This window comes from Chiloscyllium plagiosum, unplaced genomic scaffold (genome assembly GCF_037043375.1).
Source record: "Chiloscyllium plagiosum isolate Xiang-an unplaced genomic scaffold, Cpla_swu_hap1 HiC_scaffold_15, whole genome shotgun sequence".
In the NCBI taxonomy this organism is placed as follows: Eukaryota; Metazoa; Chordata; class Chondrichthyes; order Orectolobiformes; family Hemiscylliidae; genus Chiloscyllium; species Chiloscyllium plagiosum.
In genome coordinates, this window is record NW_028270153.1 from 43,643,761 (window position 1) to 43,659,031 (window position 15,271).

The 15,271-nt window shown below is 38.6% G+C and overlaps 1 protein-coding gene across 1 annotated transcript in view; it reads left to right on the forward strand.

Annotated features, from left to right (window-relative positions):
• Positions 1-15,271, forward strand: part of LOC122559955 (sodium- and chloride-dependent neutral and basic amino acid transporter B(0+)-like) — a 73,793-nt gene that overhangs the window by 9,728 nt on the left and 48,794 nt on the right. The window contains exons 3-6 of the mRNA XM_087994600.1: positions 1,447-1,534; positions 4,827-4,959; positions 13,752-13,892; positions 14,924-15,152. Coding sequence (XP_087850726.1) covers positions 1,447-1,534; positions 4,827-4,959; positions 13,752-13,892; positions 14,924-15,152 — 591 coding nt within the window. The remainder of the gene's footprint in view (positions 1-1,446; positions 1,535-4,826; positions 4,960-13,751; positions 13,893-14,923; positions 15,153-15,271) is intronic.

Below are 15,271 nucleotides of genomic sequence, written 5' to 3' on the forward strand. Positions count from 1 at the left end.
TGTCTCCACCTTCCCCTGCTGCATTTCAATTAGTCACACAGGCAGAATGAGGTCTTTAAAACCGAAGGCTTCGATCAACTTAAGTCTAGATTAGAGTAGTGTTAGAAAAGCACAGCAGGTCAGGCAGCATCCGAGGTGTAGGAAAATCATCAGCCAGAGCAGCCTTGACATCTTTTTCAGTTCACCATATTACAGAACACAGACAAGAAGATGGGGTGAAGGCCATTCACATTATTTTTATGAGTCCTCCAATTTCGGAAATATTAGCAAGTGACTACAAAATCAAGTCCATGGTATTTTTCATGAAAGGTTGACTGACAATAGCTCTGTTGTAGCTTCTGAGTTGAAAAAAGCTTAGGAACATGCATTCAATTGCAAGGAAATTTGTTTCTCATTGTAGTCAATTCCATGTTTCACAGAAGTAAACAGCCCTCTGCTTTTCTTGATTAGTAATTGTTATGTTGCCAGATGGAAAATTAGACCTACATTTTTATCAATTATATCAGCCTTAATGCTTTTAATATTCTCATAATTTAAACTGGAGGACCTTTTATGTAAAGTAATTTCAGAGTCCTGAGCATATAATTCAGACTGTTAGTTCAATGCTGTACTGACAGCATGCTACACTATCAGAGGTGCAAAGTGCAAATAGGGTATAAAATAAGATTGTTCCTTCCATCTTGGGTGACTATAAAATATTCCAATGTGATATTCAAAGTTAGGTGAAGTACTGGTTGGGAATTAAGGACGAGGAAGAATTAATTGATGGAAGTTTGATAACATTAAACCTAATTTTACCATTGGCTAATCTTCGTATAAATTAAAACTGTATTAAGATAATTGATAAAAAAAGAACTTGAGTATTGATGAAAGAAAGATACATTTTATCAAAGCCTTTCATTTTCCACTCAAGTCAAGACACAAGAATACCAATAAAAGGGAATGCCAGCATTCTATACAGTAAGAGAGGAGATTGCTGATTGGTTACCTGATTATTAGAGGTGCTGCCATGGTGAGTGCAGCAGATAATGATGACTGGGGTCGAGAGTGTGGTGCTGGAAAAGCACAGCCAGTCAGGCAGCATCCGAGGAGCAGGATTGCCAGTTAATGGCCAGGATTTATTTAATTTTCAAACCAGGAGGGTTAATTTTAATTGGTTAGAAACTTTTCCAGAGAAATTAAGTAAGTTGCTGCTAACTTTTAGTTGAGTTGAACTGGGCACAACATGTGCACACAGAACAAGAAATTTGTATCAATATCTATAGCTTCTAGTACACACATTTTTTTTCCTTTTAATGGTATTCTCGAGAATTCTCCCTAAGGTGAAAAGCTTTGAAAACATATGGAATAATCAAGCAAAATTAAACATTTTAACTGAAGGCTCATTTTAAATTTTTTTGACTAATTATAACATAAAATAAAATTTGTTTATAATACCTACTACAGATCTTCCCTGCAATTTTACACGGGCTGGTATATGCACAAATGACACTGAAATCCACGTTACTCAAAGTTCGAGTGAACAATACTGGGTGTAAGTAAAATGGCTCAATAACTACATTGTAAGATTTCATTTGTTGTGAACTTAATCAAAGTAATATGCTGTTTAATCATTTTTAAGGTGTATTTTAAGTATGTAGAACAAAATGACTAAATGTAATGAAACTTCCATTGTAAAAGTGGAGGCAACAGCCTAGTGATATTATCACTGGGCTGTTAATCTAGTGGCTTGGGGAATGCTCTCGGGACCTAGGTTCAAATTCTGCTGTAGCAGATCAAGTCATAGAGATGTACAGCATGGAAACAGACCTTTGGTGCAACTCATCCATGCCAACCAGGTATCCTAATCTAGTCCCATTTGCCAGCACCTGGCCCATGTCCCTCTAAACCCTTGTTATTCATATGCCCATCCAGATGCCTTTTAAATGCTGCAATTGTACCAGCCTCCACCACATCCTCTGGCAGCTCATTCCATACATGCACCAGCCTCGTGTGAAAAAGTTGCCCCTTAAGTCCCTTTTATATCTTTCCCCTCTCACCATAAACCTATGGCCTCTAGTTCTGGACTCTCCCAGCCTAGGGAAAAGTATTTGTCTATTTATCCTATCCATGCCCCTCATGAATTTATAAACCTCCATAAGGTCACCCCTCAGCCTCCGATGCTCCAGGGAAAACGGCCCCCGCCCATTCAGCCTCTCCCTATAGCTCAAATCCTCCAACCTGGCAATATCCTTGTCAATCTTTTCTGAACCTTTCAAGTTTCACAACATCCTTCTTTTAAGAAGGAGACCAGAACTGGTGCGCAATATTCCAAATGTGGCCTAACCAATGTCATGTACAGCCACAACCTTAGCCTCCTAAGTTCTATACTTAATGCTCTGACTAATAAAGGAAAGCATACCAAACGCCTTCTTCACTATCCTATCTCACTGCAACTCTACTTTCAAGAAACTATAAACCACCACTCCAAAGTCTCTTTGTTCAGCAACACTGCCTAGGACCTCATCATTAAGTGTATAAGTCCTGCCCTGATTCGCTTTTCCAAAATGCAGCACCTCGCATTTTTGTAAATTAAACTCCACCTGCCACTCCTCAGCCCATTGGCCCATCTGATCAAGATCCCGTTGTAATCTGAGGTAACCTTCTTTGCTGTCCACTACACCTCAAATTTTGGTGTCATTTGCGAACTTACTAACTATATCTCATATGTTAACATCCAAATCATTTATATAAATGATGAAAAACAGTCGACCCAGCACCGATCCTTGTGGCACAAACTAGTCACAGGTCTCGAGTCTGAAAAGCAACCCTCCACCATCACCATCTGTCTTCTACCTTTGAGCCAATTCTATATCCAAATCGCTAGTTCTCCCTGTATTCCATGAGATCTAACCTTGCTAACCGGTCTCCCATGAGGAACCTTGTTGAACGCCTTACTGAAATCCATATAGATCACATCTATCGCTCTGCCTCATCAATCCTGGTGGAATTAAGAATCTAATGATGACCATGAATATATTATCAATTGTTGGAAAAATCCACCTGGTTTACTAATGTCCTTTAGGGAAGGAAACTGCCAACCTTATATGATCTGCCCTGCATGTGAACTCCAGACACACAACATTGTAGTTGACTCTTGAACTATCCCATAGGAAATTAGAGATGGACAATAAATGCTGGTCTAAAGCAATGCCCTCAGCCCAGGAATGAATTAAAATAGTGAGTGATTTTGAACAAATATTTGAATTTAAAAAATTGTATTCATACAGCAAAGCTCTTGACGAGTAAGGTCCTGTTTGCTTGTCCATGTTTTGTGAATTTGCTGATGTTACTGTATATCATTTCATCCATAAGTCCAATCATTTTTCATCTGTGGTTTTAAAAATGGAAAGAAAGGAAATATTCCTTTAAGTAGAAACTATGAACACTGTACATGTATCACAGGGTACAAATTTGCATTCTGCCTTTTGCAGAAATAATTATTGAGTTTTTTGAAAAACATAACCCCTATGAATATTGAAACTTGCCTGTATATTTCAAATGTTTTTCTTGTTTTAAAGAGGTCTCATTATTAGTGCTTTTGAAAATCAAAACAGTAAATTGAACATCTGCTTCATTTCTTTCTTTCTATTTCAATATATTGTACTGATGGAAGAGTCATAGATTCACAGAGATGTACAGCATGGAAACAGACCCTTCAGTCTAACCCGTCCATGCCGACCAGATATCTCAACCCAATCTAGTCCCACTTGCCAGCACCAGGCCCATATCCCTCCAAACCCTTCCCATTCATATACCCATCCAAATGCTTCTTAAATGTTGCAATTGTACCAGAATGAATTGGACAGAATTGTATTGTCCATCAATTTGACAGATGTAAATTAGCAAATAGATCATGATTTCTACCATTAACAATACTTGATAACTCCACCTAAAAAAAAGCTCCTCAAAGAAACATTTTCAAAATAAATCACCAGCATTACCAGATTTCATCAGCGTTAAGAGAGAAAGTGCCAAACTTTAGACTAATTAAAACCTTCATAAGGAATTAACCAAAGTTTGCTAAGGAAGAAGGTTAGGAATCTACTTGTTTTACTTAGAGGTTGGTGAATGATTTATTAATTTTTTTTTAGATTAGAGAAAGGAAGGATGGGTTTGAATGATGAAGCTTTCATATTCAGGCATGTTTTATAGAAGTAGCAGTACTAATGTGTTAAATGTAAGATTTAAAAAAAATAACAAGAATCAAATTAATAGTAAATTCAATTTAGATTTTGTAACAACTACATCACATTTGAGGGGAAATTTTGACATACTTGAAATAACAGAAGTCTGGTAATCCAGTGGCCTAGACTAATGCTCTAGCAGCAACAGTTCAGATGCTGTACCTCTCATTCTGAACTGATGACAAATGATGAAGTGGAAATTTAATTCGTAAATTGTGATTATAAATGTGTCTGTAATGGTGAACATGAAACAATAAGTAATTGTTGCAATAGTCCAGCTCACATACTCATTTCCTATAGGAAATGAAATTTGCCATCCTTACCCAGTCTATTCTAATGTGACTGCAGACACATAGTAACGTGGTTAACTTTTAACTGTCCTCTGAAATTGTATAGCATGCTACTCAGTTTAATTGTAATTATGAGTGGTCAGCATCACCCAAATACCATGAAAGAGGAAAGAACACAAATTCTAAAAAAAGTAGCAATTATCTTTCAAACACAATTGAGCAAAATCTTTATACTATATAATGAGTGTTTTTACTAGAAAATGTGTGATGGGTAATATCCTTACAGTTGGATATTTGTCATTTTACTTAGTAAAGCAGTTTTGCAACGTACAAATTCCATTGACGAGACTGGTGAAATAGTCTGGTATTTAGCCCTTTCCTTGCTTCTGGCATGGCTGATAACTGGGTTGGCGCTCTGTCAAGGAATCAGATCTTCAGGAAAGGTAAACGTGTTTAGCAAAACAGAATTAGAATTTTGCTAAGAAGGTGTGGATTCTTGTGCCAGTACGTCTAGTTTATTGACAAAACAGTTCCCTTTCTTTCTGTACCTTTTAGGTTTCTTGTCTCGCTGTACCTCTCATTCTCCAATCCTTTGCTTTCCTTCCTGAGTTCTTGTACTATTCTGTCCAGCTAGTGTTTGTTACCTCTGAATGTTCACAAATCTCTTCTTAATATATGTCCATATGTTTTCCTATAAATCTCTCATTTCTTGATGTTTTGTTGTTAGACCCCTAGCCACTCAGTCAAATGCTTAGTGTGATCCAACTTAAGGAATCTGTATTCATGAGTCTGGAAGAACACCTAGCCAGTCACCCCATGAATGAATATATTTGAAAGGAAGCAGCTACTGGCAACTGTCAGATGCAGTGGATTCTACATTGATCATTTCCTCTGTCTATGGTGTGTATGAGACAATGATGAAGAAAGACAAAACTAATTGTTTTGTTGAATCTTGATTCTTTTCTCTTTCTTGTGACCAGATCATTGGCCTGTTTTGTGTTATAGTTTGTGGCTTTTAGATAACATGCTAAAAGACATAGCTGTTTCATGGCTGGGAGTGCTTTTTTTTAGGAGATTCATGTTCACATTTACCTAATGTAGGCAGTCAAAGTTTTGTAGCAAATTTCTAATGGTTTATTGAGTTTGTTAAGAAGCAGCAGTTTAAATACAATATATTAGTTCATTGGATAAAGAAAGTATACAACCATGAAAATTGAGAATGTCTCACTGATCCCAAAGTCATTCTGTAGAATAGAAGAGTAGAGGTAGTATTCTCGCATGTCCCAGGTGTCTTGCAGTCTTTTGGTGAGAGCCATCATTGTTCATCACTTGGACTGATGTAGGGGACCTACTGGTCTTCCCTCATGAAGGTGATGGCTCATAAATTTCTTTCCTCATCTATCTCTTTTAATAGACTTTACTTTGAGCACTGTCCATCTCTGCTGTGTCAGTCTCCTCTGGGCCAGTGACCTTGGGCAGCTGCTGTTGATGCCAAGATGATCTCTGTCTCCTTGAAAGTTAGTCTTCATTCCTTCTAAAAACAAAACCTTCTTCTTTTCAAAAATACTGCACTCATAAATGTGTAGCATGATGCTCAATAAATCTTTGTTTACAAGAACAGAGAATACTGGAGAATCAGCCAATCTGGCAGCATATATGGAGAGAAATAGAGGTAATGTTTTGAGTTTGATATGACTCTTCTTTAGAACTGCAGAAGTACAGAACTTTTGTTTATGCTGATAGAGGTTAGGTACTACTCAAACACCATTAGATGAAGTCTCATACTGCACAGGTATTACCAGTAGGGAATAATGAGTTAACATAGGTTTAAGGAGATATGAAAATCCAACAGGAATAATGAGCCATATTGGCATGACCTCATGATGTTGGGTAAAACACCTACCTGTATATGATTTTCATGGACTAATAAAAGTGACAGGAGCTCCATATGAAATTTATCCCTAACCTTATGCCATTGATTTAAAGACTAGAAATATTATTATTATACTTGGCCCACTATAACTATTTTGTCAGTTTTGAAATAGTCTTTTGAATATGTGCATAAATTAGCCTAATGTTTCATTTTTTTGTTCTAAATTGTTATGAAGATGTCAGTGAGCTATACCTTTTAAGAGTTAAAAGTTAGCAGTGACAGCACCAAGTGTTCTCAAAAAGACACAACGTAACATGTGCTCCAGCTACTGGGGTAGCTGGTTGTCTGGAAATGACAAAAAACAGATTCAAAATATACAAGATGGAGGATGGGAAAAATTTCTGGCTGGAACAGGCTGCTCCTTTTTTGAGGTATTTTAGGTGTTGGAGATGATTTCCTAAAATTCCAGGAGCAGCAATTACTGTTTTATGTGTTGTCGCATTGTTTTGGAGCTGGGGAGAAAAAAAGCAGTCAGAACAACAGCACTTTTAAAAGGGAGAGGAACAGACAAAGGCAGCACATGATGTGTGCAGGGAAGAGAGAGAGAAAGAAACCCACACTGCTAACAGACACAGCAGTGAACCTACGCAGTTACTGCCTTTGCTGTTTGAATTCATGTATCGCTGGACATCGGAGTGTGTCTGGGAAAATTAACAAACAGTGAAATTCACAACTGATCTTGGAGGAACCTGTTTAGGAGAGGTCACAGCACAGAAACAGATAAATAAATAGTTTTAAGTGTAGCCTTGCTATAAGTCTGCAGTGGTGAGTAGAGTGGGTTCTTTCTTGCTTATATGTTTTATGTGAGATATGTCTCTAGATTAAACCTAAAAATATAAGCCATAAGTATCAAGTTAGCCTGGAGTAGTGTTTTGTAGAGGAATAAGACAGTGCTATTTTCTGGGACTGCAGATTGGAAGAAGCAAAAATGGCCCTTAGTAGAGTGATATGTTCTTCTTGTCAGATGTAGGAGATTAGAGAGAGTTTATTGCAGAATTATATCTGCAATGAATGCCATTGGTTGCGAATCCTGTCAGATTCGCCCCCTTCTCACCATACTTGATTAAAGCCTCCCGAGCAGCTCTAGCAAATCTCCCTTACAGTATAATAGTCCCCTTCCAATTCAGTTGCAATACGTCCTTCTTGTACAGGTCACTTCTACCCCATTCACCAGCTCCTCAGCCATGCATTCATCTGCTTTATCCTCCTATTCCTGCCCTCACTAGCTCACAGCATTGGGAGTAATCCAGATATTACTACTCTCGAGGACCTCCTTTTTAAATTCCTGCCTAACTCTCTATATTGTCCCTCCAGAATGTCATCCTTTTCCCTTCCTATGCTGTTGGTTACAATGTGTACAATGACCTCCTGCTGGTCCCTCTCCCCATTGAGAACATTCTCACCCTCTCTGAGACATCTTTAATCCTGGCACCAGGGAAGCAACACACCATTCTGATTTTTCACTGCTGGGCACAGAAATATCTGCCGTGAATCAGACTAGAAAGTTTTGTTTCATAAATCTTAATTGGGAGTTTTATCGGACTAGTATTATAGAAGGGAAGGTAACAGATAGGTTAGCATATGGAATTGTAAATAGTTGTTAGTTGATTATACACATGAGCAAAACTAATGTAGTGTACAAAATCCCATGCAAGGACTGCACAAAACACTACATAGGACAAACAGGAAGACAGCTAACGATCCGCATCCATGAACACCAACTAGCCACGAAACGACATGACCAGCTATCCTTAGTAGCCACACACTCAGATGACAAGCAACAGAAGTTCGACTGGGACAACACTACTATTATAGGACAAGCCGAACAGGGAACAGCCAGGGAATTGCTAGAGGCATGGCACTCATCCACTCATTCAATCAACAAGCACATCCACTTGGACCCAATATACCGGCCACTGCAGTGGACAGCTGGAACTGACAACCGGAAGCGGCAGATACAAATCACTATAAATGCCGGAGGAAAGATCACAGAAGCGCTTCACAGGAGGCTCCCAAGCACTGAGGATGTCACCTAGACAGGGGACGAAACGTTTGCAACACAAATTCCCAGCTCGGCAAACAGAACCACAATATTGATTATACTCTGTTCTACTTTCAGAAATAATGTTAATTTTTATTTTTAATAGTCTTTGGCCATACGATTTTTTACAGATTAGCTCACAGGATGAATCTTTTCTGTGTTACTGGTTATAAATTAAGCAGGAGGGTTTATCCCATGTCGTAACAGCTTGGGGGCTCTGGAATCCACCGAGTCCTAAGAATTGAAGCATCTCTTTCTTCAAGGTTGGTCATGGAAATTCCTCGATAGCCTTCATCTTTTTGTTCCATGGAGTCAACCTTCAACGTGTTACGTCCCAAGAATGTCATCTCTGCTTTCACGAATTCTGTTTTATTTAGTTTATCACCAATTTTGTTTCTTGTAGTCATTCAAAGCGCTCTGCCAACTGTACCATGTGATCTTTCCAGGATTTATTAAAGATCACTACATCGTCCAAACAGACTGCAGAGTTTGTTAACCCAGCGACAACTCGTGAGTCTTTGTAATGTGGTGGGTGCTTTCTTCATTCCAAAGGTCATCACTTTAAACTGATATAGCCCATTTGGGGTTACAAACGCAGAAATTTCTTTTGCCAACTCTGATAAAGGTACCTGCCAATAACCACGCATTAAGTCCAGCTTGGTGATGTAACTGGCTTGTCTGACTTGCTTGATACAGTCCTCCAATCTAAGAATTGGATGAGAGTCCGATTTTGTAACGGCGTTGACCTTCCTTTAATCCATGCAGAATCATTGAGTCCTGTCTGGTTAGGGAACTAAGATGATCGGCGAACTCCACTCGCTCTGGCTTGGCTCGATGATGTCCTCATCGAGCATGGGCTCCACCTCCATCTGGACTTGTCTGGCTTTGAAAGGATCAAGCCGATAGGACTGTTGCTTTATTAGAGCAGTATTCCCTATGTATCCATCATGTATAATAGCATTAGTCCTCCCTATCTGATTCTTACATCTGTCCTTGTACTGCAGTAACAAATCTTTCAACTGTGTTCTATGCCCCTGGGAAAGATAGCTTACTAACCTATCTCACGCCTCAAGGACGTCTTCATTTTTTAATATATTTTGAGGCACATCAAAATCCACATCATCTGGATTTGATTCCTCGCTCTACAGGGCAGTAACTAACACCTGTTTCTCCAGTTCTTTCTCTCTAGTATAATATGGTTTCAGCATGTTCACATGACAAACTCGATATCTCTTTTTTCTATCTGGCATCTTTACTAGATAAGTCACCTGACTCAACTTTGTCTCAATTTGATCAGGACCACTAAACCTGGCTTTGAAAGGATCTTCTTTCACTGGTAAAAGTATAAACATGTTATCCCCGCGGGAAAACATCAGAGTCTAACAGCTTTTGTCTGCCACCTGCTTCACTCTACACTGTGCCCTCTTTAGATGCTGTTTAGCTAACTCACCTATCGATTTAGTCTCTCCCTCACCTCTGATACACAATCTAAGTGTGAGATCTCTGACTTTGGTTCTGTCAAATTTTCTTTAATTAATTTCAAAGGGCCTCTCACTTCATGACTGAATATTAACTCAAAAGGAGTAAACTGAATAGGTTCATTTGGGGCATCTCTAATGGCAACCAATACGAATGGGATACCATTATCCCAATCATTTGGGTAATCCTGACAGTACTCTCAACATGGTCTTCAAGGTCTGATGCCATCTTTCTAAAGCTACGTGGGATTCAGGATGATGCACACTGGATTTAAAGTGCTGTATACCAAAGCAATCCATAACCTCCATAAACAGCCTAGCAGTAAAATTTGACCCTTGGTCCGACTGAATCTCTCTGGGTAGCCCATACCCTGTGAAGAAAGCTACTAACACCTCTACTACCCTTTTTGCTTTAATACTCCATAATGGAATTGCCTCCGGAAATCTGGTAGACACAATCATTATGGTTAACAAGTACTGGTTCCCACTTTTAGTTCTCAGGAGGGGACCTACACAATCAATTATAACTCGTATAAAAGGTTCTTCAAATGCGTGAATCGGCAACAAAGGTGCTGGTTTTATTACGCCTATGGTTTACGTACCATTTGGCATGTTTGACATGTAAGGCAAAAGTTAACCACATCCTCGTGCATTCCAGGCCAATAAAAATGTTTTTGTACCTTAGCCTGAGTCTTTCGTACCCCTAAGTGACCTCCTACTGGTAATCCATCTGCTACCCATTACACTTCCTGTCTGTATGCTACCAGCAACACAATCTGGTGCACTTCAGCCCATTTCTCCTCTGCACTAACCTCTCCACTTCCACCTTAGGATTCTACCTTTCAGATAATAACCCTCCGGAATATTCTCTGCCTCCTTCACAGAGTACGCACCCACATATATATTTTTTATCGTCCTGTCTTGCTGTTGACAAGCCTTTCAGGACTAAACACTTCTGTCTGACCCTCTGCCTGTTCAGATTTTTCCTGCACCATTACTTCAAACAGGGTATCAGCTAACTGAACCTCATCTCCTTCATCTTTCTCTTTACTTTTAGCTTTGTGCTGTGACTTGTGATAGTGGGATCTGGTTACCACACAGTTTAGGAGAATACCGAGGATATTTCTGTTTTTAATTCCTCAGTTTTTGGTCTTCCTTGGGCTTCTCCACAACAAGGGATGTCACTCCCACCTTGGATCCTGCCATATCATTCCCAAGATCAAACTGAATTCCTGGAACTGACACTCTGTCAATCACTCCCACTGTAATTTCCCTGGTCTTAAACTGGCATTCCAACCTGATCTTACATAGGGGAAGCCAAATTTCTGTCCATCTATCCCATAAATTACCACACTCTCTGGTAGCAAATCAGAAAGAGTGCATATTCGCTCATCCTTTACTATCAGTGATTGGTTAGATCCTGTATCTCTCAAAATTATGACTTCTTGTCCTTCTCCCACTGTTTTTTCTGCATAAACTTTACCCACAGAGGCGAATTATTTATTGAGATCAGGTACTAACTCCATACCCAGCCCTGCCTAGGCTGTGCATTCTCCTGCAGCTCCTCAGCTCTTCACTAATGCCATTGACTTAGCTTCTTTTACCACATCGTTTCCCACAGTGCCTTTCTTTAACAACCAGCACTGTGTCTTTATATGTCCCACTTCACTACAGTGGAAACACCTGAGGCCTTCCACCTCTTTTCCACCTTCCTGGGCTTCTTTTTTTATTCTGTGGTAAATTATTACCAGTATTCTCTACTCTTGGTTTCATAACATTGGATAACCCCTTCTCCCAACTTCTATCCCTCATAGCTGGAAGCTACACCAACATGTACTCATCTGCTAATTCTGCTGCCCCTTCTCACTTACTAAACTTTCTGTTCCTCCACGCGAATTCTTACCATCTCTGCAAGTGAGTTTTTAAACTCCTCCAGCAGAATAATGTCTCTTACAGCCTCAAGAGATTTTATCTATTTAGAAGTACGTATCCATCAATCAAAATGACTGTTTAATTCTTTTAAACTCAACATAAGTCTGACTTGGTTCCACCTTTGTGTTTTTGAACAGCTGCCTATATGCTTTTGGTGCCAATTCAGTAGCACTTAAAATAGCCTGTTTAACCTCTTCATAATCTCTTGACCACTCATCTGACAGTGCAGCAAATACCTATCAGTATAATTCTGCCTATCAGTACAGTCTGAACTAGCATTACCGATAAATCCTCGGACCACTCCATCTGCCAGCCAATTTTTCAACTGAATTCAAGAAGGGTTCAACATCTTTCTCATCAAAATGTGGCAGAGTTTTGACATATTTATCACTACCTTCTCTTTTAAACTCCACCCTGCTAACTTGACTTTGCTGACTAAGCCACAGCTTCTCAGGTTCAAATTCTCTCTCTGTTTCTCTCTCTTCTCGCTCTCTTTCTCTCTCCCTTTCTTCGCTCTCCCTTTGCTCAGCTAATAACCTCCTCCTCTCTCTCTCTTTGTTTATCTTCTAACTCCATTTTCCTTAATTGTAATTTACATTTTTCTACCTCCATTACACTTCTCTATTTCTCTGACACACTTAAGTGTTTGGGTAACCCCTTTACAATTTCAACTTTACCTTTGTCCTTGGTTAAACCCAAATCTAACTTATTTGCTAATTCTAAATTTATGGCCTTTTTCTTTCCTTCTAAACTTTCTTGGCAAATTTGAGAATCATCTTCAAATCCCAGAACCTCTTTTGCAATTTTAAGAGCCATTTCTCTCACTTTTAATTTAATCAACCAGAAGTCACCGAAAATAAACAAATTGCCTCACCTATGTTGAAGATCTAGGACACTAACATGCAAGTGTTTAAATCTGCAGGGATACCCAAAGCTACTCAAATCTCTCTAAACCAGTTCGAATCATGGACCCAAGCCCCCAAACTGTTACAACATGGGGTAAACCCTCCTGCTTAATTTAAAACCAGCAACACAGAAAAGATTTATCCTGTGCAGTAATTTGTAAAACTTTGAGTGGCCAAGGACTATTTAAAGGAAAAATTAACAGCTTTATTTCTTAAAGTATAACAGAATAATTGACTAACAACTATGTATAAGTCCTTACCCTAACCTATCTTTTACCTTCCCTTCTATAATATTAGTCTGATAAAACTCCCAATTAAGATTTACAAAACAACATTTCTTATCTCAAAACCAGGCAGCTTTTGATTCTTCTGTTTGGATCTTCCTGTGTCTTTTCTTTTTCTTAGGGATTCCTGCATCACAGGTTACTGATCAGTAAAGGTACTTTTAAGAGAGCTATTTTTTAATGCAGTTTTTACATGTTGGTAGCTGGGCAGTTCTCTCCTAATTGTTCAATTTTCCCCGGTCTTCTATACCAGAGCATCAGATTGTGCATTGGCTTTTAAGATTGTCAATACACTCAGTTCAAACTTGATTGGAAATTGGTATTTTTTCAGGGTATAATTTAAACTGATTGGCCTAATTCAAATCTGTTTTTTGTCATTTCCTAGCAACCAGCTACCCCAGTAGCTGGAGCACATGTTACATTGTGTCTTATTGAGAACACTTGGTGCTGTCACTGCTAGCTTTTAACTCTCTTAATAACAAAGCATTAATGCTATGTAAACATTGCAACTCTATAAATGTGTTCTATTTAACCTCTGTGCATTATTACAATTATATTGGCTTGAAATATAATTTGATTCACTTTTCAAAACTGTAAATATTATACAACTTATTAGATCAACAGGATGGTAAGGAAGCTTAAGAGTTTATTTTTCTGGTTAGGTAGTTTATTTCACTGCAACATGTCCTTACCTGCTTATACTTATGCTAATGATTCGAGGAGCTACGCTGGAAGGAGCCAGGAATGGAATTGAGTACTATATTGGAAGACAATCAGACTTCTCAAAATTGACTGAAGCTGAGGTCAGCATATCAAAATCATCTGTAGATTTCATCTATACTTTTGAAACACTTATATGTTTTGTATTATTTTTCTGTGCTATTTTTGCACATATAACTTGTAAACTTCACATTTCAGTCAATCTAATTTACCTTAGTTACATATAGTATACCTTTTGTCTCAGTTACTTGTCACCTTTCTTTGTGAGCTCTTCTCTACATTAGCCTGGATTTGTTGCTCATGGTTTTATTCCCTATTATGCAATACTTCATACGTAGTGTTACATTTGATGTTACTAATTGTTTGACCCCAAAGACTGGGGACTGGAGTTTGAAGTTTGATATAGCTTGTGTGTTCAAGTTTGGAAATTTTCAGGGAAAATTACAGGAACAAAAACTAAGGTATAAAAAAAAACAAGCAGTTGGAAGAAAGAAATCTGAAGAGGGTCAGCGGACTGAAAGTAAATGGCGCACATGTCTGACTTTACTCATCTATCAGATATTTTCTAATCAACCTGCTCAGGGATGTTATGACACACCTCTGCAGCAGGTGGAACTTGAACCCAGGTCTCTCTGATTATAAGGTAGGGACATTCACTTTACACTACAAGACTCCTTTTATTTCCCTGCTGGATATTTGTAATCAAGCTGCTCAAAAGTAATAGTGCATACATCTCAAACAGGTGGGACCTGAACCCAGGCTTTCTGGCTTAGTGGTAGAGATGCTACTGCTGCACCACAACAGCCCTTTTATTTCTCTGCCATCCATTATATTAAAATCCCATGCAATCACTTCAGTTAAGCAAGTGAGAAATCAATATTGAAAGCAGAAAGTATCCAGGTTTTGTGTCTTGTGTTTAATACACTGAAAGGCTAAGATGAAGTATCTTACAATTTGCAAAGGCAGTAATGATTAGAAATAGTCCATTCAGAATGAATAAATCCCGCTATTAATCTATTTCTTAATTATGAATTAAAATAATTTGTCCTGATAAACAGGAAAGAGCATGTCTAGGTTGTTTCAATTCTAATTTATCGTATCTTGCATTCATCAGGTTTGGAAAGATGCCGCAACACAAATATTCTATTCTACTGCGGTGGCGCTGGGGGCTATAACTGCACTATCATCTTACAACAGATTCAACAATGATTGTTACAAAGATGCAGTCATTATCTCTTTTGTTAATTGTAGCACAAGTCTGTTTGCTGGATTTGCCATCTTTGCTATCCTTGGGCACATGGCTTATGTTCAGGATAAGTCTGTTCAAGAAATTGTGGAATCAGGTAACTTTTTTGGAATCAATATACTGGATTGGGGTGGGGCAAGGTTTCTGCAAGAATTCCCTAACTGGACCACCATAACTACAGCACAAAAGCTGTGGAAGATATTCAACAGTCTCACA